Here is a 24,640-nt window from a genome sequence, read left to right as displayed (position 1 = left end):
TTTAATATACGAAGAGTTCATAGAATTAAAAAATTCAGTAATCTTATAGAAAAATTGGCAAATTTTAGGCAATAATAAAGTTTCTTGACTGAAAACGTGAAATTTTAAATATAAATAACAATGCATTGCCATTTTGATGAGGAAAGTTATTCTAGCTGTTTATGTTGCTGTGGATATGCATTTTTAAAAAAGCATAAATACATATTTTCTGTATACAGGATTTGACAAAGCACAAGCAGAAACAATTGTATCAGCATTAACCACGTTATCAAATGTCAGCCTGGATAGTATCTACAAGGAGATGGTTACTCGAGCTCAACAGGTAATATTTTCATTATTACCAGTTCTGACAGTTTCATCAGATGATCTTTTTTTTTTTTTTTTTAAAGATTTATTTATTTGTTCATTTAGAGAGAGAGAGAGAGACAGGCAGAGACACAGGCAGAGGGAGAAGCGGGAAGCGGGCTCAATGCAGGGAGCCCGACATGGGACTTGATCCCGGGTCTCCAGGATCACGCCCTGGGCTGCAGGCGGTGCTAAACTGCTGCGCCACCGGGACTGCCCTGATGATCTTTTTTATACTGCATCTCCAACTACCCACTCAACCTCCTAAACACAGCTTTATCTTATTCTCTACAGAGGGTCCAAAGAAAAAAAGCAAAATCCTTTAGTAAAGTCAGTATCTAAAGAGTGGGGTGTTAAAGTCCCCTACTTTTTTTAATTACTATTGATTAGGTCCTACATGTTTGTTTTAACTGTTTTATCTATTTGGGTGAATAAGTATTTACGATTATTATATCTTCTTCTTGGATTGTCCCCTTTATTATGATACAGTGTTCTTCTTTGTCTCTTACCATCTTTGAAAGTCTATTTGGTCTAACATAAATGTTACTACTGCAGCTTTCTTTTGACATCCATTTGCATGGTAAATGTTTCTCTGTCCCCTCACTTTGAGTCTAGGTGTTTTTAGGTCTGAAAGGAGTCTCTTATGGGCAGCATATAGATAAGTTAAAAAAATAAGTTTTTTTTATCCACTCTGTCACCTTGTGTCTTTTGACTGGGATGATCAGTTTATTAACATTTATTTTATTTATTTTATGTATTTATGTATTTATTTTTAAGATTTTATTTATTTATTAATGAGACAGACACAGAAAGAGAGGCAGAGACACAGGCAGAGGGAGAAGCAGGCTCCATGTGGAGAGCCTGACGTGGGACTCCATCTGGGGTCTCCAGGATCACGCCCTGGGCTAAAGGTGGTGCTAAACCGCTGAGCCACCCGGGTTGCCTTTATGTATTTATTTTAAGATTTGTTTATTTTAGAAAGAGAGCAGGAGCAGGAGGGGTGGAGGGAGAAAATACTCAAGCATACTTCACACTGAGCATGGAGCCTGATGCAGGGCTCAATCTTACAACCCTGAGATCACAACCTGAGCCAAAACCAGTACTCAGGCACTCAACCGATCTTACCACCCAGATGCCCCCTACTACATTTACATTTTAAGTGATTATTGATAGATATTTTTATTGCCATTTTGTTACTTGTTTCATGGTTGTTTTTGTAGTTTTTCTCTCACCCTTCTATTTCACAGTTTGCTGGCTTTCTTTAGCGATAAACTTGGATAAACTTGGATTCCTTTCTCTTCTTTATTCTCTGCACATACTGGTTTTTGATTTGTGTTTACCATTAGGTTGATATATAACACCTTGTCCATACACCAGTCTATATGAAGTTTGTGGTTACTTAAGTTTGGACCCAATTTTTACTACCCACCCCCACACATATTAGGTATATGATGTTATATTTTACATCCTTTTGTTTTGTGATTCCTTTGACTGACTTTTACTTATTTTTACTGCTTTTGTGTTTCTTGCTTTTTTCATACTCTCACGTATGGTCTTTTTGGTCCACTCATATAGTTCCCTTTTTTTTTTTTCATATAGTTTCCTTTATTAATTCTTGTAGGGCTAGTTAAGTGGTCATGAACTCCTTTAGTTTTTTTTTGTCCAAGAAACTCTGTATCTCTCCTATTCTGAATGATACCCTTGCTAGATAGAGTATTCGTAGATGCATATTTTTTTTCTTTCAGCACTTTGAATATCAGTCATGCCACTCTCTTCTGGCCTACAGAGTTTCTGCTGTAAAACCCACAGAAAGCCTTATGGAGTTTCCCTTGTATGTAACTGTCTTCTCTTGCTGTTTTTAAAATTCCTTCTTTATCACTGCTTTTTGTCATTTTAATTACTGTGTGTTTTGTTGTGGACCTTCTAGTCTGTTTTTTTACCCCCCTCTCTCTCTCTGCCCGCAGCTCGCTTCCTATGGCAGGGGACCGATGGGATTCAGTTCCCTACAACCTCTGCCTTTTCTCCCCTCTTCTATGGGGCCTCTTCTCTACATTTACTTGTGGAGTTTGTTCTGCCAATCTTTGGGTCATTTTCTGGGTTATTTGCACTGATGTGAGTGTTTTATATTCGTGGGATGAGAATTTAGGGTCCTCCTACTCTGACATCTTCCCTGAAAGTCTTAGCTACTGACATTTTTAATAAAGTAATCTGTTTTTGTTTAATATTTTGTTTGTTTATTCATGAGAGACACACAAAGAGAGGCAGAGATATAGGCAGAGGGAGAAGCAAGCTCCTTGCAGGGAGCCCGATGTGGGACTCGATCCCAGACTGAGCTGAAGTCAGACGCTCAACCTCTGAGCCCCAGGCATCCCTAAAGTAATCTATTCTTAAATCAGATTTTTAAGTTTACTTAAAATCAGTGAATTAAAACTGGTTTGCAGAATTTTTATACTGGCAGAACTATTTAATCCTACACTCAAAATGTTAAATTTTGGTGTTTTTATTACTAGTATATGAAATTAAGATCATGGAGCCTAATCCAATTGCTGACTCCACCTCTAGCATAGACTAAGGCACAAAGATGTCATGAAAGATGGCTTTGAGGCTTAGGGCCATCAGGCATACAAAATTTGTACTTGATCACTTCAGAAATACTATTTTATGTCAAGTCTGCTCAATCCAAGAACTCAGTTATGTTCTCATTTCATGTAAAAACTGAATTATATTCATTTTCTTCACAATAGTTAAAAAGATAACACAATAGATTTGACTAGTTGATAGTGGATTATATTTTTCAAATAGTACTTGAAGATGGACACCTGTGCTGTTCTGTAGGCTTTTTTTTTTTAAGATTGTATTTATTCATGAGAGACACACACAGAGAGAGAAGCAGAGACACAGGCAGAGGGAGAAGCAGGCTCCATGCAGGAAGCCCGATGTGGGACTCAGTCCCAGGTCTCCAGGATCATGCCCTGGGCTGAAGGCAGGCACTAAACTGCCGAGCCACCTGGGCTGCTAGGCTTTTTGAGTTACAGACTATATTTAAAGGAAGAAAGGGAAATAAAAAGAGGCAGTTGGGGCCACAGTACAATTCCTTATTCTCAAGTTCAGATTTCATGAGAAATCTATAATTACATATTCAACTTCTTTCTAAGTAGTCTTGGTAATAAAATAACATTTTTACTAAAGATTTGAATAACGTTATAGTTAATGTCTTAGAGCTCCTTTATAAAGACATTTTGGGGGAGTTGTACTGATATCCCCTAGAAACTACTTCTGTATGATTTCTGAACTAGTTCTCATGAGTATTCCAAGCAAAACTGCGTAAAAGAAAATGAACCACCTCCCCAGAACATAGATGTGGGTTGTTAGGGAAGGCAGTAGAGTCAGGGATGTCTCTTGTACCAGTAAAAATACTTTATTATATTATGATGGGATTTTTTTATTTGAGTATAGTTGAAATACAATGTTACATTAGGTGTACATGATAGTGATTCAACTTCTCTATACAGTATGCTATGCTCCCCACAAGTGTAGCTAGTACCTACCATCTGTCACCACACAATGCTAATTAATACACATTCCCCTTCATCCATTTTGCCCATCCCACTCCTTCCCCCTTCCAGGGCTGTGGAGCACAAGGACCAAGAGAAAATTCCTGAGGTGTTGTATGGTGCAACTTAGTAAACTTATTTAAGTAACAAAGGAGCAGGACCTGTGGGCACAAAGGGCTGCGCTTTTTACTGTACAAAGCTGGTGGTTATATGCTTAGTACTTAAGGGAGAGGGGACAGAGAGGGAGTATTAGATCATAAATGTCTTTGAATTTCTACTCCTAAAACTACCTTTGTAAGACTTCTCTAGTGTTTATCATTCATTTGGTTTAATATTAACTATCAGTGAGTTATACAGGCAGTCATGAGACCTTTAAGGATTTATCAACCGCCACATAGTTGATCTTTATCAAAACTGCAGGTTATAGATCAGCCTTCAGGGCCAAAGATGAACATTTTTCTTCTTCTATTCCTCATCACCTCCCATTCCCTGCCCTCTGATAACAACCAGTCGTCTATATTTATGAGTCTATTTCTGTTTACTTTGTTCCTTTCTAAATTTTCTAGATTCCCCATATGGTGTTTTGTTTCTCTCACTCCACTAAGCACAATATCCTCTATGTCCATCCATGTTGTCACAAATAGTAAGATACCATTTTTCTTACCACTTACATCATTTCTTATATATATGTATACACACACAGATATATATATATATGTAAATAAATATATTTATATGTACTACATCTTTATCCCATTCACATATCCCAAATGTCAATGGACATTTGATTTGTTTTCACATCTTGGCTTTTGTAAAATAGTGCAGTAAACATAGGGGCATAGATCTAGTTAAATAATAAAAATTCAAGTAAGTAAATTTTAAAGATCTAATTGACTTTATTAAGTTTATGAATTGAGCAGCATCCAATCAAACAAGTAGAGGGAGAGCTCCAAAGAGCTGTATAAAATGAAAGGTTTTTATATAGAAGGAGAGTGGGGCAAGAAAATTACTAGCAAAAGAAAAGGATTATTTCAGGCCGAGGCTGCTTTCCTTTAAAGGAAAAGCAAGGTGTCTTATATGGATTACCTCATCTTTTCTTAGGGGTTGAAGTGAGCCCACAGGCCTGACTCATTAATTGGCACTGACCCAAAAATTCCTCACCACTATTTCTGGGAGAGGTAGAAACTGCATTTGAATTAGGTATTAAGTCCCATTTTGGGAACTCAGTTCAATTGACACCATTTGGGGCCTGTCAGGGTGTTTTTTGTTGTTGTTTGCTTCTTTAACAATTCCTCCATGTTGATCAGACTCTGAACTCAATTTAGAGAAGTGATCAGATTTTAGGGCATTGGCACCACTCTCAGCCACTGCTCTCAAGTTCCCACAGTTTTTGTTGCTCTTCTTTGTGAATCCATAGTTCATGACATTTTTATTTAACCTCTGTGATATTCACAGGTCATGTCTTCTAGTTCACATTCTTTAAGTTGGTTATTTTTTGTTTGCTTGTATCATACATTTTCCAGTCTCAGATCATTTGCCAAGTGGTTAGCAACTGCAAGCATACATTTTAAAGCTTTTGAGAGAATATAATACCCCAGGGAAATTATTATGTATACTATAAAAGGATAATTTCCAATATTTGGAGTGTACTTTAGAGCCATGGTCTCTAGACCCAAACCAATAAAAATCAAGTAGGTCAAAGAAAGAACCAGTGGAATGAGTCGCCTTTTTTTTTTTTTAAATGAGTCGCTTTTTTAAGCTAAGTGGCTTGTTCTTATGTAATTGAGTTTTAACTTCCCCAGAAGTGTTATATCCAGGCACTGAAGATGGTGTTGGCCACAGCATAGACACCTCCTTACTCAGCTAGAAGATAATCAATAGCTATTCTATTATCAAGGACAAGTTTGGCTACAGAGTTAAGGATCTTTGTTGGGCTCTATTGCTTTAGCAGGTTTTATAATAATTTCTGAATTAAGGAGTTGTTCTTGATCATAGGCTCATTTACATTTATCCATAAACCGGGAATAGGGATCTGCCTAAAGGGGTAAATCCTGAATCACAAGGCATCCTTTTTTTTTTTAAAGATTTTATTTATTAGAGAATGAGGGAGGAGACGAGCAGAGGGAAAGAAACAAGCACACCCTGTGATGAGCATGGAGCCTGACACAAGGCCCAATCCCACAACCCCAAGATCATGACCCAAGCTGAAATCAAGTCAGATGCTCAACTAAACCAGCCACCCAGGTTCCCCAGTGGTAGATCCTTTTTAACTCAATAATGTAAATTCAAAGGAGTCGACCAATGAAATGTCATTTTGCTTGTGAAAAGTTAGGGGCACGCATGTTTTTCTTAGCCCAAAACAAAAGAGGTTACCACCCCTTAGCAACTGTATTAGGAGGTACATTATTTTTGCTGGCCAATACCAGAGAAAAGGAAAAAATGTCAGCTACTTCTCCTCCTTAGAAATTACATTTTGAGGTCTCTAGCATCTTTTAATTTTGCAGCATTGTTAGTGGTCAGGAGTACTTGGTAAAGTTCCTTTCCACAGGCCTCAAAGGCTGTCTTCTTCTGATGATATTCTAGGATAACCTGTCAGTAGGCTCTAGACCGTAACTGACATATTCCTTTGAATTAGGATCCAGGAAGACTAATCTGTTGATAACAGGGGATCCCTGGGTGGCGCAGCGGTTTGGCGCCTGCCTTTGGCCCAGGGCGCGATCCTGGAGACCCGGGATTGAATCCCACATCGGGCTTCCGGTGCATGGAGCCTGCTTCTCCCTCTGCCTGTGTCTCTGCCTCTCTCTCTCTCTCTCTCTCTCTCTGTGTGTGACTATCATAAATAAAAAAAAAAAATCTGTTGATAACAGGCTTGACCATAAAACATTAGAGGGAGATTTACTATAGCTGGTCATACCAGCATGAGACAATAGGAATCTGCGGAAGGTTGTATACTAATAAAATTCCAAGAAGCTTGTAAGTTTTGTGCTATACCTCCTATGATCTGTCCCAACAATATGAGTGCTTTGATCATTAGAGGTAGTGGAAAGTACACCCCAAGTGAGAGACACATTTTTTTAAAGAGTTTTGTTTTGTTTTTTACTGTGAGGGCATCAACCTTGCAGCAGGGAAAGGCTTTTACCCATCCAGAAAACACACAATAACAAGGACACTGATAACCCATACTAAGTGGTGGGTGAATGAAATCTGGCTGCTAGTATTCAGAGGATGCAGAAGGCAGTCTGCAAACAAAAGCAATTTTTCCAGGATTATGGACAAAATAGGTCAGACCTTGCTGGTAGTCTGTTTATATAGTTTTACATAAGTCTTCACACCAATGCTTACTGATTTGAGTCATCTTAAACGTACTGTGGTGAGTGAAAGTACACAAAAAACGGAAAATGGAGTTTTGTCAGGGAGCCAGGAGGAACCAAGCTGCTGTCTTGGTCTTCCCATGCACCCATCTGTTTATTCAGTTTACAACCATTATTTGCCCATCTTAATTTTTCTTAATTCAGGAATACACCATTACCATGTTATAAGGATGTTAGGATGGCAAAAGTCTGGCAGGTGCTATTTTTGCAGAAGCAGAATGGACTTTGTCCACGTGTGCCACAATTTTACAAATATAATGAAGGCTTAGTATTAAGTATTTGACAATGCTTTCCATGTAATTTGCGTATCAAACAAACCTAATTGGTTTAACAAATCTTTTGGAATATGCCAGGTCAAAAAGACTTTATTTGTTTGTTTTTTTATTTGTTTTTAAAGATTTTATTTATTTATTCATAATAGAGAGAGAGAGAGAGGCAGAGACACAGGCAGAGGGAGAAGCAGGCTCCATGCCGGGAGCCCCACGCGGGACTTGATCCCGGGACTCGATCCCGGGACTCCAGGATTGCGCTCTGGGCCAAAGGCAGGCGCCAAACCGCTGAGCCACCCAGGGATCCCCAAAAAGACTTCATTTAGAGTCTGATTTGGAAAAGTTTCGAAAATACCAAAAAAGATTTTTAAACATTATTTATTTTAGGGAATATGCATGTGCAAGCATGGAGGGAGGGGCCAAGGGAGAGAGAGAGAATCTTCAAGCAGACTTTGCTGAGCACAGAGCTGGACTTGGGGCTCAATTCCATAACCCTAAGATCATGGCCTGAGCCAAAATCAAGAGTGGAATGCTTAACTGACTAAGCCAGTTAGGCACCCCAAAAATATCAAGTAAAATTTTAAAGCACTTGCCTAAATAAAATAACATATTATTATGAAGCTTAATATTTAGAAGAGAAAGGAACTTTTACAGTCTTATCAAAAGCAGACCAAAAGTCCAAGAAAACTTTGTCCCTTTAATGGAAAACTAAATTCTAATTTTGCACTGGCTTACTTTTCATAGTAAGACTAATTTTTTAAATAAACTTATTTTAATCTTAAACAGTTTGACCACACATTAAAATTCCCTTTTCACAAAAAAAAAAAAAGAAAAAATGTCTTCTTCACAAACCTTCTATAATTATTTTTTCTGCATTCCAATTCTGTCCTATATTTAGTAATAAACGATTTAGTATTGTCTTATTTGGAATTTTTTTTCCAAAAGGTTAATTTTTATTTGAAACTTTGGATTTTATCATGGGCAACATACCATGTAAATTCTTTTTTATTTTGTTTGTTTTATTGTAGTTCAATTTGCCAACATATAGCATAACACCCAGTGCTCATCCCGCCAACTGCCCCCCTCAGTGCCCATCACCCAGTCACCCCAACCTCCGGCCCACCTCCCTTTCCACTACCCCTTGTTCATTTCCCAGAGTTAGGTGTCTCTCATGTTTTGTCACCCTCACTGATATTTTCACTCATTTTCTCCTTTCCCTTTATTCCCTTTCATTAATTTTTATATTCCCCAAATGAATGAGACCATATAATGTTTGTCCTTCTCTGATTGACTTATTTCACTCAGCATAATACCCTCCAGTTCTATCCACGTTGAAGCAAATGGGGGGTATTTGTTGTTTCTATTGGCTGAGTAATATTCCATTGTATACACAGACCATGTCTTTATCCATTCATCTGTCAATGGACACCGAGGCTCCTTCCACAGTTTGGCCTTTGTGGACATTGCTGCTATAAACATTGGGGTACAGGTGTTCCAGCGTTTCACTGCATCTGTTTCTTTGGGGTAAATCCCCAGCAGTGCAATTGCTGGGTCATAGGGCAGATCTATTTTTAATTCTTTGAGGAACCTCCACACAGTTTTCCAGAGTGACTGCACCAGTTCACATTTCCACCAACAGTGCAAGAGGGTTCTCCTTTCTCCACATCCTCTCTAACATTTGTTTTTTCCTGTCTTGTTAATTTCCCCCATTCTCACTGGTGTGAGGTGGTATCTGATTGTGGTTTTGATTTGTATTTTTCCGTGATGGCCAGTGATGCGGAGCATTTTCTCATGTACTTGTTGGCCATGTCTATGTATTCTTTGGTGAAATTTCTGTTCATGTCTTTTACCCATTTCATTATTGGTTTGTTTGTTTCTTGGGTATTGAGTTTAATAAGTTCTTTATAGATCTTGGATACTAGCCCTTTATCTGATAGGTCATTTGCAAATATCTTCTCCCATTCTGGAGGTTGTCTTTTGGTTTTGTTGACTGTTTCTTTTGCTGTGCAGAAGCTTTTTATCTTAATTAAGTCCCAATAATTCATTTTTTGCTTTTGTTTCTCTTGCCTTCATGGATGTATCTTGCAAGAAGTTACTGTGGCCAAGTTCAAAAAGGGTGTTGCCTGTGTTCTCCCCTAGGATTTTGATGGAATCTTGTCTCACATTTAGATCTTTCATCCATTTTGACTTTATCTTTGTGTATGATGTAAGAGAAAGGTCTAGTTTCATTCTTCTGCATGTGGCTGTCCAACTTTCCCAGCACCATTTATTGAAGAGACTGTCTTTTTTCCAGTGGATAGTCTTTCCTGCTTTGTCAAATATTAGTTGACCATAAAGTTGAGGGTCCGCTTCTGGATTCTCTATCCTGTTCCATTGATCTATGTGTCTGTTTTTTTTGGCAGTACCACAGTCTTGATGACCACAGCTTTGTAGTACAACCTGAAATCTGCCATTGTGATGCCCCCAGCTATGGTTCTTTTTTAATATTCCCCTGGCTATTCGGGGTCTTTTCTGATTCCACACAAATCTTAAGATGATTTGCTCCAACTCTCTGAAGAAAGTCCATGGTATTTTGATAGGGATTGCATTAAATGTGTAAATTGCCTTGGGTAACCTTGACATTTTCACAATATTAATTCTTCCAATCCATGAGCATGGAATAGTTTTCCATCTCTTTGAGTCGTCCTCAATTTCTTTCAGAAGTATTCTGTAGTTTTTAGGGTATAGATCCTTTACCTCTTTGGTTAGGTTTATTCCTAGGTATCTTATGCTTTTGGGTGCAATTGTAAATGGGATTGACTCCTTAATTTCTCTTTCTTCAGTCTCATTGTTAGTGTATAGAAATGCCACTGATTTCTGGGCATTGATTTTGTATCCTGCCACACTGCCAAATTGCTGTATGAGTTCTAGCAATCTTGGGGTGGAGTCTTTTGGGTTTTCTATGTACAGTATCATGTCATCTGTGAAGAAGGAGAGTTTGACTACTTCTTTGCTAATTTGAATGCCTTTGATTTCTTTTTTTTTTTTTAATTTTTATTTATTTATGTATGATAGACACAGAGAGAAAGAGGCAGAGACACAGGCAGAGGGAGAAGCAGGCTCCATGCACCGGGAGCCCGACGTGGGATTCGCGCCCTGGGCCAAAGGCAGGCGCTAAACCGCTGCGCCACCCAGGGATCCCGAATGCCTTTGATTTCTTTAGGTTGCCTGAATGCCGAGGCTAGGACTTCTAGCACTATGTTGAATAGCAGTGGTGAGAGTGGACCTCCCTTTTGTGTTCCTGATCTTAGGGGAAAGGCTCCCAGTGTTTCCCCATTGAGAATGATAATTTGCTTTGGGCTTTTCATAGATGGCTTTTAAGATGCTGTGAAATGTTCCCTCTATCCCTACACTCTTCAGAGTTTTGATCCGGAATGGATGCTGTATTTTGTCAAATGCTTTCTCAGCATCTATTGAGAGGATCATATGGTTCCTGTGTTTTCTCTTGTTGATATGATCAATCACATTGATTGCTTTACCAGTGTTGAACCAGCCTTGCATCCCGGGAATAAATCCCACTTGGTCATGGTGAATAATCTTCATAATGTACTGTTGGATCCTATTGGCTAGTATCTTGTTGAGAATTTTTGCATCTGTGTTCATCAGAGGTATTGGTCTATAATTCTCCTTTTTGGTGGGGTCTTTGTCTGGTTTTGGAATTAAGGTGATGCTGGCCTCATAGAACGAGTTTGGAAGTATTCCATCCCTTTCTATCTTTCGGAACAGCTTTAGTAGAATAGGTAAGATTTCATCTTTAAACGTTTGATAAAATTCCCCTGAGAAGCCATCTGGCCCTGGACTTTTGTGTCTTGGGAGGTTTTTGATGACTGCTTCAATTTCCTCCCTGGTTATCAGCCTGTCCAGGTTTTCTATTTTCTTCCTGTTCCAGTTTTGGTAGTTTGTGGTTTTCCAGAAATGGGTCCGTTTCTTCTAGATTGCCTAATTTATTGGCATATAGCTGCTCGTAATATGTTTTTAAATCGTTTGTATTTCCTTAGTATTGGTGGTGATCTCTCCTTTCTCATTCATGATTTTATTTATTTGAGTCTTTTCTCTCTTCTTTTTAATAAGGCTGGCTAATGGTTCATCTATCTTACTAATTCTTTCAAAGAACCAATTCCTGGTTCTGTTGATCTGTTCCACAGTTCTGGTCTCTATTTCATTGAGTTCTGCTTGAATCTTTATTAACTCTCTTCTGCTAGGTGAAGGTTTTATTTGCTGTTCCTTCTCCAGCTCCTTTAGGTACAAGGTTAGCTTTTGTATTTGAGTTTCCAGTTTTTGGATGGATGCTTGTATTGTGATGTATTTCCCCCTCAGGGCTGCTTTTGCTGTATCCCAAAGATTTTGAACTGTTGTATCTTCATTTTCATTAGTTTCCATGAATCTTTTTAATTCTTCTCTAATTTTCTGGTTGACCCTTTCATCATTTAGCAGGATGGTCTTTAACCTCCACGTGTTTGAAATCCTTCCAAACTTCTTCTTGTGGTTTAGTTCTAGTTTCAAAGCATTATGGTCTGAAAATATGCAGGGGACGATACCAGTCTTTTGGTATCGGTTAAGACCTGATTTGTGACCCAGTATGTGGTCTATTCTGGAGAAAGTTCCATGTGCACTTGAGAAGAATGTGTATTCAGTTGCGTTTGGATGTAAAGTTCTGTAAATATCTGTGAAATCCATCTGGTCCAGTGTATCATTTAAAGCTCTTGTTTCTTTGGAGATATTGTGCTTAGAAAATCTGTCAATTGTAGAAAGTGTCGTGTTCAGGTCTCCAAGTATAAGTATATTATTATCTAAGTATGTCTTAACTTTGGTTATTAATTGATTGATATACTTGGCAGCTCCCGCATTCAGGGCATAAATATTCATGATTGTTAGGTCCTCTTGTTGGATAGATCCTTTAAGTATGATATAGTGTCCCTCTTCATCTCTCACTGCAGTCTTTGGGATTAACTTTAATTTATCTGATATGAGGATGGCTACCCCTGATTTCTTTTGAGGACCATTTGAATGGTAAATGGTTCTCCAACCTTTCATTTTCAGGCAGTAGGTGTCCTTACATCTAAAATGAGTCTTTTATAGGGGATCCCTGGGTGGCTCAGTGGTTTAGCGCCTGCCTTTGGCCCAGGGCGCAATCCTGGAGTCCTGGGATCAAGTCTCACGTCTGCATGGAGGCTGCTTCTCCCTCCTCCTGTGTCTCTGCCCCTCTCTCTCTCTCTCACTCTATGTCTATCATAAATAAATAAATAAATATTTAAAAACAAATTAAAAAAAATAAAATGAGTCTCTTAGAGACAGCAAATAGACCAGTCTTGCCTTTTTACCCAGTCTGAAACCCTGCATCTTTTGATGGGATCATTAAGCCCATTCACATTCAGAGTTACTATTGAAAGATATTTATTTAGTGTCATCATAGTACCTATGCAGTCCCTGTTTTTGTGGATTGTTTCCTTAGGCTTCTTCTTTCCTTTACAGAGTCCCCTTTAATAGTTCTTGCAGAGCTGGTTTGATGGTCACATATTCTTTCAGTTCCTGCCTATCTTGGAAGCTCTTTATCTCTCCTTCTATTCTGAATGAGAGCCTTGCTGGATAAAGTATTCTTGGCTGCAGGTTCTTCTCCTTTAGGACCCTGACTATATCCTGCCAGCCCTTTCTGGCCTGCCAGGTCTCTGTGGAGAGGTCTGCTGTTAACCTAATACTTCTCCCCATAAAGGTTAAGGATCTCTTGTCTCTTGCTGTTTTAAGGATCTTCTCTTTATCTTTGGACTTTGCAAGTTTCACTATTAAATGTCAGGATGTTGAACAATTTTTATTGATTTTAGAGGGGGAATCTCTCTATCTCCTGGATCTGAATGCCTGTTTCCCTTCCCAAGTTAGGGAAGTTCTCAGTTATGATTTGTTCAAATACACTTTCTGATCCTGTGTCCCTTTCGGTGCCCTCTGGAGCCCCAACTAAACGTAGATTTTTCCTTCTGAGGCTGTCATTTATTTCCCTTAACCTTTCCTCATGATCTTTTAATTGTTTGTCTCTTTTTTCCTCAGCTTCCTTCCTTGCCATCAACTTGTGTCTGTGTCACTCACCCATTTTTATACCTCATTAACCCTCGTCATTAGGACCTCCAGTTTGGATTGCATCTCATTTAATTGACTTTTAATTTCGGCCTGATTAGATCTAAATTCTACAGTCATGAAGTCTCTTGACTCCTTTATGCTTTTTTCTAGAGCCACCAGTAGCTTTATAACTGTGCTTCTGAATTGGCTTTCTGACAGTGAATTGTAATCCAAATTCTGTAACTCTGGAAGAGAGTACTGTTTCTGATTCATTCTTTTGTGGTAAGTTTTCCTTCTCATCCATTTTGCTCAGTGCAGAGTGGCTAAAAACAAGTTGTAATGGAAAAAGGAGAAAAAGAGGAAAGGGGGGGGACAAATAAAAAACAAGGAGGGGTAACCTCTGATTCTATATACTGTAAGTCCCTAGACTTCCCCTGGAACTTTCCAGCACTGCTTGGTCAAGAACTTGCTCTTCCCCTGTCCTTCCAGCTGGTCTTCTGGGGGAGGGGCCTGCTGGGCTGATTCTCAGGTGTGTGCACTTGGGGAATTGCCCCGCCCCCTGCCAGGTGCACGGTTCAGTGGGAATTGTTTATCCTGTGAGGCCCCTGCTCCCTGGTGGCCTTGCTCAGTCCCAGGCACAAGGTGATACCAAGATGAACAACAACAGTGGTAGCGGCCAGGTCTCCAGCCCTGGAGTCAGCTCCAGCAGTAACTACCGCAGCTCCCAGTCAGCAGGGGCCTGGATGCTCCTTGGGCAGGGGGCGCGGATCTGCACTGCTCAGGGCTGTCTGGCGACAGGAGCGTCCTTGCTGCCCTGTCACCTCCCGGCCTCTGCCTGTCCCAGGGGGAGCACCGGATCTTGGGCTGTGTCCCCCAGCGCCTTGGGCTCCGGGCCCTTCGCTGCTGGAATTGTGCTCTTGGGGCACGCAGTTGCCTCCGCGCGGAGCCGCCACCTGAACCGCCCCTGAGCTGCTGCCGGGACTTCGCAGCCCCCTCTGGGCGGAGCTGCCGCCTGTGCCGCCCGCCCCCCAGCTGCTCCTGGGGCCCCGCCGGCCATGTGCTCCAGCCCTTTAGGGAGCTCGGCCCACGCTGTGTGGCATGGTCTCCCCCCGCGCACTTCCTCTGTTAGTGACCCTGGGAGCCTGAGGGCATCATTGCACCTCCTGGGATCCTGCCCGAGTTCCCTGCGAGCGCCTTTCCATTTCGGGAAGATTGGTAAAGTTCCTGCTTCTCCAGGACTGGGCTTTCCTGTCCTGGAGGCTCTCACCGCCTGGCCTTAGCCTGGCTCCTTGTGGGGGCCCCTCCCCCTTAGATTATTTATTTTTTTCTGTCTTCCTACCTTGATAGAAGCACTAACTCTTCTCACTGTAGCTTTCCAGCTGTTCTCTCTTTAAATCTCAGGTGGAATTCGTAGGTTTTCAGGATGATTTGAAAGTTATCTAGGTAAGTTGGTGGGGACAGGTGACTTGGGGAGCCTACTCTTCTGCCATCTTGCCCCGCCTCTTATTTGGAAATTATCTAGGTATTTAAACCTTTTATTTACTTGTTCTTAACAATTATATTTAAATTACTTACAGAAACTTTGTTAAATGTTAGAAAAAGTCAGCCATTATCCAAGGTATTGTTTTTTGGTGTGACAGTTTCTTAGAGGTGGCAAACACTAACAGCCTTTAAACACTCGACTTTGTCCACCAATTTTTGTGGCTTATTGGCCTCTAAGATACCTACTAGCTGTAGCCTTTATTTATATAAAACAAGACAAATGTGCACCTGAACATATTGCAAGTACTGTGAGCTGACCACAAGGCCCTGTGTGCATCATCAGCAATTCCTTAGAACCTTGCTGGGGTTTTCTGCATGGAGAATTGTGGTCTGAAAGCCTTGGCTCCTAGAAGACCCTTCTGCCGGCTTAACTGGGCTCCAGGCATAACCATCTGCCATTTCAAGCTCACCTGCCATGTAAAGGAAAGCCAATTAGGTCAGGAGCTCAACTGAAAAACAACAAAAACCAAAGAGAGAGTAGAGCTCAGAAATGAGGAAATTACCCACAGCCCTCAGAAATAGCAAGAAAGACTGTGAACTCAGAGGGTTTGTGGGTACCACGTCTGTGTTTCTTCTTCTTAAATGCTGCCAAATGTTTGCTTCAGTTTCCCACACTGCCACCAAATGGCTAAATAACAAAAATTCAACCCAGTAATTTTTTTTTTTTTTTTTTTTTTTTTTTAAGTAATCTCTGTGCCTGGTGTGAGGCTTGAACTCATGACCCCGAGATCTGGAGTCGCATGTTCTACTACCTGAGCCAGCCGGGCATCCCTTAACGAAGTAAATTTTAAAGATCTACTTGGTCTTATTAAATGATTCATAAATTGGATATCTCATTTGGCAAATACAGTGTGGCTCTGAGGAGTTGTACAAAATAGGTTTTTATAAGAGGGTGGGGCAAGAAAGTTATTAGCAAAAAAAAAAAAAAAAAAAGGATTGTCCCTTAGGGTAAAAGCAAAGAATCTTATGCAGATAATCTCATTTTTTCTTTGATAGAGTGGGCCCGTGTGGCAGACTCTTTGGCACCGATCCAAAAATTTCCTACTGACCAGTTAAGACTGTATTTCTGGAGGAGGTTGAAACTGCCGTGAGATTAGATATTAAGCCCCAGAAAATTTTAACTGACATCATTTGGGGCCTTTGATTTTAACAGTCTTACTGATTTATAGTTTTTATTGTTTATTGTTTCTTCAGATAAATACCCAATAGTGGAATTACTGGATCATATGGTATTTCTATTTTTCATTTTTTGAGGAACCTCTATTCTATATTGCACAGTGGCTGCACCACTTTAAATTGGCACCAGCAGTGCATGAGGGTTCCCTTTTATCCATATCCTTGCCAACACTTGTTCTTTCTTGTCTTTTAGATACTTGCCATTCTGATTAGTGTCAGGTGATCTCATTGTGGTTTTGATTTGCATTTCCCTGGTGATTAGTGATGTTGAACATCTTTTCATGGGTTTCTTGGCGATCTGTATATCTTCTTTGGAAAAATACCTATTCTGATCTTCTGCCCATTTTTGATTGGATTTTTTTGGTGTTGAATTTTGTTCTTTGTGTATTTAGGATATTAAATCCTTATTACATATATCATTTGTGGCATGTGTTTTCTCATACTGTGTTGCCTTTTTGTTTTGTTGATGGTTTCCTTTGTGTGCAGAAGATTATTTTGCAGTAGTTCCAATATTTTTTGTTTCCTTTGCCTTAGGAGACATATCCATAAGTATGTTGCTAAGGCTGATGACAAAGAAATAACTGCCCATGTTTTCATCTAGTTTTATGGTTTTATTTAGGTCTTTAATCCATTTTGAATTTATTTTTGTGTATGATAAGAAAGTGGTCCAGTTTCATTCTTTTGCACTCAGTTGTCTAGTTTTCCTTGCACCATTTATTGAAAAGATTATCTTTTCTTCCATTTTATATTCTTTCCCTTATTTGCTGTAGAATGGGTTTTTTTTTGGTGGAGTTTTAGAGCTTAGGGTTTTCTATGTATAGTTTTAGGATTTTGTATGTATAGTTTCAAGTAATCTGCAGATAGTGACATTTATACTTCTTCCTCACCAATTTCTGACTTGTATTTCTTTTTGTTGTCTGATAGGCTAGGACTTCCAGTACTGTGGACTAGGACTTCCAGTACTGTGTTGAATGAAACTGGTGAGAGCGGACCTTTTCATCTTGTTCCTGATCTTAGAGGAAAAGCTTTCTATTACTCACCATTAAGTCTGACATTAGCTGTGGGGTTGTCGTACATGGCTTTTTTATGTTGAGGTATGTTCCCCCTGCACCCACTTTATTGAGAGTTTTTATCATGAACAGATGCTGTTTGTCAAATGCTTTTCTTTACATCTGTTAAGATGATCATATGGTTTTTACCTTTCCTCTTGTTAATGTGATATACCACATCAATTGGTGTGTGAATACTGAACCATCCCTGCATCCCAGGAGTAAATCAGACATGATCATGGTAAATGATCCTCTTAATGGATTGTTGAATTCAGCTTGTCAGTATTTTTTAATAATTCTGCATCTGCGCTTATCAGAAATACAGGCTTGTTGTTTTCTTTGTAATGTCTTCGGTTTCGATAACAGGGTAATGCTGGCCACATAGAATGGATTTGGAAGTTTTCTGTCCTCTTACTTTTTGAAATATTTTGAGGAGAACAAGTATTAACTCTTAGAATTCACCTGTGAATCTAACTGGCCCTGGACTTTGCTGGGAGTTTTTTGATTATCAGTTCGATTTCATTCCTAGTAATTTAAGTCTGTTCAGATTTTCTATTTCTTACTCAGTTTTGAAAGTTTGTATATTTCTAGGAATATATATATTTATTCTAGGTTGTCCCCTTTGCTGACATATAATTTTATAGTATTCTGTTCTAATCTTTTGTATTTCTGTGATGTCGATTGTTATTTCCCCACTTTTTTTTTTTAAATTTTTATTTATTTATGATAGTCACAGAGAGAGAGAGAGAGGCAGAGACACAGGCAGAGGGAGAAGCAGGCTCCATGCACCGGGAGCCCGATGTGGGATTCGATCCGGGTCTCCAGGATCGCGCCCTGGGCCAAAGGCAGGCGCCAAACCGCTGCGCCACCCAGGGATCCCCCCCACTTTTGTTTTTGATTTTACTTGTGTCCTTCCTCTTTTTTTTCTTAATGAGTCTGGCTAAAAATGTATCACTTTTGTTATCTTTTCAAAGAACCAGCGCTTGGTTTTATTATTATTTTTCTTTTGGTTTTTTTAGTGTCCTTTATTTGTACTTTCATCTTTATTAGTTTCTTCCTTCTACCCCTTTGGGTTTATTCTGCCCTTTTTCTAGTTCCTTGAGATGTAGAGTTAGGTTATTTATTTGAAATTTTTCTTGTTTATTGAGGTAGGCTTGTTTCACTATGCATCTCCTCCTTATAATCGCCTTCACTGTGTCCCAAAGATTTTGAACCATTGTGTTTCATTTTCATTTGTCTCCATGAATTTTTTTATTTCGTCTTTGATTTCATTGACCCATTGGTTGTTTCATAGCATGTTGTTAACCTCCATGTGTTTGTTTCTTCCACTTTTATTCTTGCATTTTATTTCTAGTTTTATACTGTTGTGGTTGGAAAAGATTACTTGGTATGATTTCAGTCTTACTAAATTTAGTAAGAGTTGTTTTGTGGCCTAACATGTGATCTGTTCTAGAGAATGTTATGTGCTCCCTTGAAAACAATGTATAATCTATTTTTTGGAGGTGGAATGTTCTATACATATCTTTTAAGTCTATTTGGTTTAATATGTTGTTTGAAAGACCATTGTTTTCTTATTTTTATTCTGTATAATCTACCCATTGCCGTAAGAGGGGTATTAAAGTCTCCCAGGATTGTATTACTGTCAATCTCTCCCTTTATCTATTAACATTTGCTTTATTATTAGTGTTGCAGTGTCAGGTGCACAGAGATTTATAATTGTTATATCCTCATGTTGGATTGATCCCTTTATTATCATTTAATGCCCCTTTTTGTCTCTTGTTACAGTCTTTGTTTTAAAGTCAGTTTTTATTGATTTAATTATTGCTACCCAGGCTTGCTTTTTTTACCCCCACCATGTCAGTTTGCATAGTGTATCTTTTTCCATCCCTTCACTTTCAGTCTGTATGTTTCTTTAGTACTGAGATAAGTCTCTCCTAAACTGCACATAGATGAGTCTTTTTTTTTTTTTTAAAGACTTTATTCATGAGAGCTACACAGAGGCAGAGACATAGGCAGAGGGAGAAGGAGGCTTCCTGTATGGAGCCTGATGCTGGAACTCAATCCCAGAGCCCCAGGATCGCCACCTGAGCCGAAGGCAGACATTCAACCACTGAGCCACCCAGGTGCCCTGTGATGGGTCTTTTTTTTTTTTTTTTAATCTAGTCTGTCACCCTATATCTTTTGATTAGAACACTTAGACCATTTCATTTAATTATTGACATATATGTTCTTTTTGCCATTTTGTCACTCTTATAGTTCTTCTCCATGCCTCTCTTGGTCTCTTGCTCTCATTCCTTGTGATCAGTCACTTTAGTATTCTGCTTAGCTTTGTTTTCTGTGTGTATCTATTACAGATTTTAGGTTTGTGGTTGCCGTATGGTTCCCATATGACATCCTAAGACCTTAGCAGTCTTATATTAAGTTGATTGTCACTTAAGTTCAAACACATGCTTAAAGAAATTCATTTATTCCCCCTCCCCCGCACATTTTCTGTGTGTGTTGTTATATTTTATATCTTTTTTTAAAAGATTTAATTTATTCGAGAGAGAGAGAGAGAGGCAGAAGGAGAAGCAGGCTCCGTGTAGGGAGCCTGACATGGGACTTGATCCCGGGTCTCCAGGACCACGCTGAAGACGGCGCTAGACCGCTAAGCCACCTGGGCTGCCTATTTTATATCTTTTTAATCTGCGAGTCCCTTTAGCTGATTTTTAGATATAACTGACTACTACTTCTGTCTTTTAAGTCTTCAAACTCACTTTATAAGTGTTTGCTGAACTACCTTAATGTTCGCTTTTATTCATGAAAGTTTTTCATTTTATAATTTTCTTCTAATTTGGACCTCTTTTCCTCAAAAAAAAAAAAAGTCATTTCATTATTTCTTGTAAATAAGAGAAATCACCTCTAATGGTGATGAACTTTTTAAACTTTTGTTTGTCTGGAAAACTCATCAATTCTGAATGATAACCTTGCTGGGTAGGATATTTAGGTTCTAAGTTTTTACAACATTAAGCACTTTGAAAATGTCATACTGTTCCCTTCCTGCCTATATAGTTTTTGCAGGGAAATCAGCTGATAGTATTGGATTTCCTTTGTATGTATAACTCATTGCTTCTCTCTGGTTTTAAACTTCTTTATTTTTAATCTTTGGCATTTTAATTATTTTGTGCTGTGGAGTTCTTGGATTCATCTTAATTAGTACTTCTCTGCACTTCTTGAACCTAGATGTCTCTTTCCTTCCCCAGGTAAGGGAGGTTTTCATCTATTATTTCTTCAGATAACTCATCTGGCCCCCTCCCCTTCTTCTTGTGGGATGCTTATAATGCAAATGTTTTTTCACTTGATAATTGTCCAAGAGATCCCTTAACCTCTCCCCTCTTTTTTTTTTTCTTTTTACTGTTCGCTTTGGGTGCTTTCCATTACCCTCTTTTCCATATTGCTGATCTCTTGTTTTCCATCCTCTAATGTCTTGATTCCCTTCAGTTTATTTTTCATTTCATTTATTGTGTTCTTCAAATCTGATTGGTTCTTTTTAATTTTGTATTTTTGTTCAAGTTCTCATCGAGTTTATTCACTCTACTGTCCAGTCCCATGGGCTTTATGTCCATAATTTTTAACTATTTGTCAGGCATGTTTCTTATTTCCATTTTAATTAGGTTTCTGAGGTTTTGGCTTCGTTTGAAACAGATTACTTTGTTCCTTCTTGCTTTACCTTGTTTGTTTCTGTTAATTATGTGCAACAACTACTTTTTAAAAGTAGAATGATATTGTATCTAATCGTCCTTTGTGGAGAATGTGTGTCTGTTGACTTGAGCTGGCTTTCTGACTATGTGGATGTTGTGGGCTTGGGTCCTGGGGCACTTCATGGTAGGGCCACTTTGGTGGGATATACAGAGCCAAAGTGGGTACAGACTGGGATAATCTGATAGCTCTCCATGTAGACTGCACCCAGGCCAGACAGCTGGTGCTATAGTGGGTTTTGTCTGGAGGCAATCCCAGGGTACTTGCCTGGTAAGACAGCTGAAGTTGAAGAGGTTTCATTCTGGGCAGTCTTGGAGCCCTCCATGGAGCTAGTGCCCTGGCAGAACAGCTTCATCTTAAATGAATATGGGCCAGAGTGGGTTAGGGACTTTCCACACAGAGGGTACCATGGGAGAACAGCTGATGGTGAAATGAGTGCAAGCCAGGGCTTCCCCAGACCCTTTGTGTAGGTGAGCTAATTTGGTAGGTCCTGGGCTGCTCTGAGCTGGGGGTGTCCTGGCAAGTTATCTGGAGGTGAAGTGGTGGGGGCCTGGATTACTCTAGGGTGCTTTGCACCTATGTCAGTGAGTTAGCTGTTTGAAAACTGACCATGGATATTCTGGTGTGTTACACTGGAGCTACTTTCATAGACACTGTGTTGGTTTGGGCTAGGGACCTAGTGCTCGTTGAGATGGTAGGACAGCTATGGTTCCCAGACCCTGCTCCCATCTGTGCTCTCAAGGTGGAGGGGGAAGATAAACAGTGATGCTGACCAGCGCCTGAGAACCAGAGAATTGCAGCAGCTCCCACAGTGTTTGGCAGAGTTCTGGGGCTGGATCTTTTATATTCTAGTTACCCTTTAAAATCTCATCATTTTTTCTGTATCCCCAGGGCAGACAAATCTGTTCATGGTCATTCAGCACAGTCTCTTTCCACTGTAGTTCTGTCGGGATTGGGGGTTCCCTTCGTGACTGTCTCTCTCTCTTGCCTTTCTGTATGTGGTATATGTTTTGCTGTGCAGAAGCTGTTCAGTTAGCCCAGTGTTGTTGTTTAGGAGGAAATGCTTTATAAATAGGTGTAGAGTTCAGGGTCCTCGTATGTGGCAACCTTGGATTGGAACCTCTTTATTTTGATATACAGGTTTCATATGGTTTGGTTTTGTTTAGTTAGCTAAGCAAGATTATATTTTGTAGCATAACAACAGATTCTTTTACATTACGTGAAAACAATTCTGTGTGAGATAATGCCATTCCAGATCACTAGGTTATTTTGTTTTCCAGGAAATAACAGTACAACAACTAATGTCTCATTTGGACTCCATCAGGAAAGACATGGTAATCCTAGAGAAAAGTGAATTTGCAAATCTAAGAGCAGAGAATCAGGTGATACAAGTTTTAATTTATTCCTAATAAAATAATGATTTTATGTGGTCATTCAGTTACCAAGTTTTTAGGTCAAAGTATACACATGCTTAACCATACTAATGTTTCTATGTATAAATCATAGTTTCTTGACCAGAGTTAAGAGTTGTGCCTTACACATGTAAAAATCATGTGGAAGGGAAAATCTTTGAGCTGTCTAAATGTTATATAAAATTTCTTGTACATTTTATATGTTCTCAGAATTTAAAGCAATGTGACATTTTCCATTTTAAATGATTCTGTGCTAATTTTTTGTCAGTTAAAAGAAAATTTTCTGTATTTCAGTTGGAATTTTGTTCGCTAGCTTAAATATTTTTAAATTTAGAACATCAGTCATGGTTTAAAAGTAGAATAAATAGATAAAATAAAACTAGAACAAATACTTTTTTTACTGTCCATAATTTCTGAATATGATGAAGTATTTTCTGAATATGATGAAATATTATTTCCTTTTTTGTCTAGTTTTAGTTAATGTTTGATTAGAAATCTGTAGAGGTTGTCTGGCTTTTACTACTGCAAGGTTTCAGATTTATTGAATAAATCATGCTGTAGGTATTTGGTATAAATGGCAATTGAATGTGATTTTTCTTATACCTAGAAAATGAAAACTGAATTGGAACAAGTTAAGCAGCAACTGATAGTAAGTTTTTTTCTCACTTTCAAATAGTTTATTAATTTCTAAACATGAGATTGCTTTTTTAATATTTTTATTTTCTTTAAAGAATGAAACCAGTCAAATTAGAGCAGACAATAAACTGGACATCAACCTAGAAAGGAGCAGAGTAACTGATATGGTAATGTGCTTTCTTGGTAACTTACTTCTTTTTAATTCCTTCTAGTCTTTTTTATTTTCTTTTTTTTAAGATTTATTTATTTATTTGGGGGAGAAAAAGTGTGAGCAGGGGGAGGATCAGAGGGAGAGGGAGAATCCTAAGCCAACTCCATGAAGTACGGAACCCAGAGCCCAACATGGGGCTTGATCCCACAAGTCCAAGATCATGACCTGAGCTAAAACCAAGAGTCAGAGACTTAACTGACCTAGCCACCCAGGTGCCCCACCTTTTTAAAATTTTTTTTTTAACCTGCTTCATTATATCCTTTAGTTTACAGATCAAGAAAAGAAACTTATGGAAGCAACCACAGAATTTACCAGAAAGGTAAACTAGTATGTAAAAATTTCTCTTATACCACTCTCATGCCCTGTGTAACTGCTCTTATGTGTGGTACCTGAATTGTCATCTCTGTCAGCAACAAGCTTTCCAAGTAACATATTTTATAACTTAATTATTTTTATATACAAAATAACTATTTTTTGAAAGAAAAGGATTCACCATTAGTGTTTAAATGAGGGCAGAGTTTCAGTTACATACGTTAAAGTTTTTTAAACTAACAGTAAATAATTATTAAGTGCTTATTATATATAAGATACTGTTTTATTTGCTTTACTTCTATTAATTCTCCTTATCAGCCTCTAAAGTAGGCCCTCTTAATTCCCATTTACCAATTTGGAAATAAGGCCCAGGGAGGTTGGAGTCACAGAACTACTAAGTGGTGAAGCTGGAATGTGAACCTGGATTCTAAACTTCGTACTCCACAACTGTTTTATCTCCTCCTAATCCTGAATTGTAATCATTGTTTAATCTCTGTGGCTTGAGTAAAACCCAGCTTTTGACTCCGCTTACTTTTCTTAAAAGTGATTTGGTCTATGTTCTAACAGAAGAGACATCACCTTTTTTTTTTTTTTTTAAAGATTTATTTATTTTAGAGTGAGAGAACACAAGCCAGGGAGAGATAGAAGGAGAGGGAGGGAGGGTCTTTTTTTTTTTTTTAAGATTTTATTTATTTATTTATTCATGAAAGACACAGAGAAAGAGAGGCAGAGACACAGGCAGAGGGAGAAGCAGGCTCCATGCAGGGAGCCCGACACGGGACCGATCCCGGGTCTCCAGGATCATGCCCTGGGCCATAGGTGCTCAACCACTGAGCCACCCGGGCATCCCAGGGAGGGAGTCTTAAGCAGACTCTATGCTGAGCTGAGAGCCAGAGGCAGGGCTCAATTTCACGACCCCTTAGATCAGGACCTGAGCC

The 24,640-nt window shown here is 39.0% G+C and overlaps 1 protein-coding gene across 1 annotated transcript in view; it reads left to right on the top strand.

The window, feature by feature from the left end:
- CCDC90B (coiled-coil domain containing 90B) overlaps nt 1-24,640 on the top strand; it is a 52,811-nt gene that overhangs the window by 7,914 nt on the left and 20,257 nt on the right. The window contains exons 3-7 of the mRNA XM_055320425.1: nt 219-322; nt 22,412-22,513; nt 23,151-23,192; nt 23,275-23,346; nt 23,656-23,709. Coding sequence (XP_055176400.1) covers nt 219-322; nt 22,412-22,513; nt 23,151-23,192; nt 23,275-23,346; nt 23,656-23,709 — 374 coding nt within the window. The remainder of the gene's footprint in view (nt 1-218; nt 323-22,411; nt 22,514-23,150; nt 23,193-23,274; nt 23,347-23,655; nt 23,710-24,640) is intronic.

The sequence above is a fragment of the Nyctereutes procyonoides genome, unplaced genomic scaffold, assembly GCF_905146905.1.
Source record: "Nyctereutes procyonoides isolate TBG_1078 unplaced genomic scaffold, NYPRO_anot_genome, whole genome shotgun sequence".
In the NCBI taxonomy this organism is placed as follows: Eukaryota; Metazoa; Chordata; class Mammalia; order Carnivora; family Canidae; genus Nyctereutes; species Nyctereutes procyonoides.
This window is presented reverse-complemented; position numbering and strand designations above follow the sequence as displayed.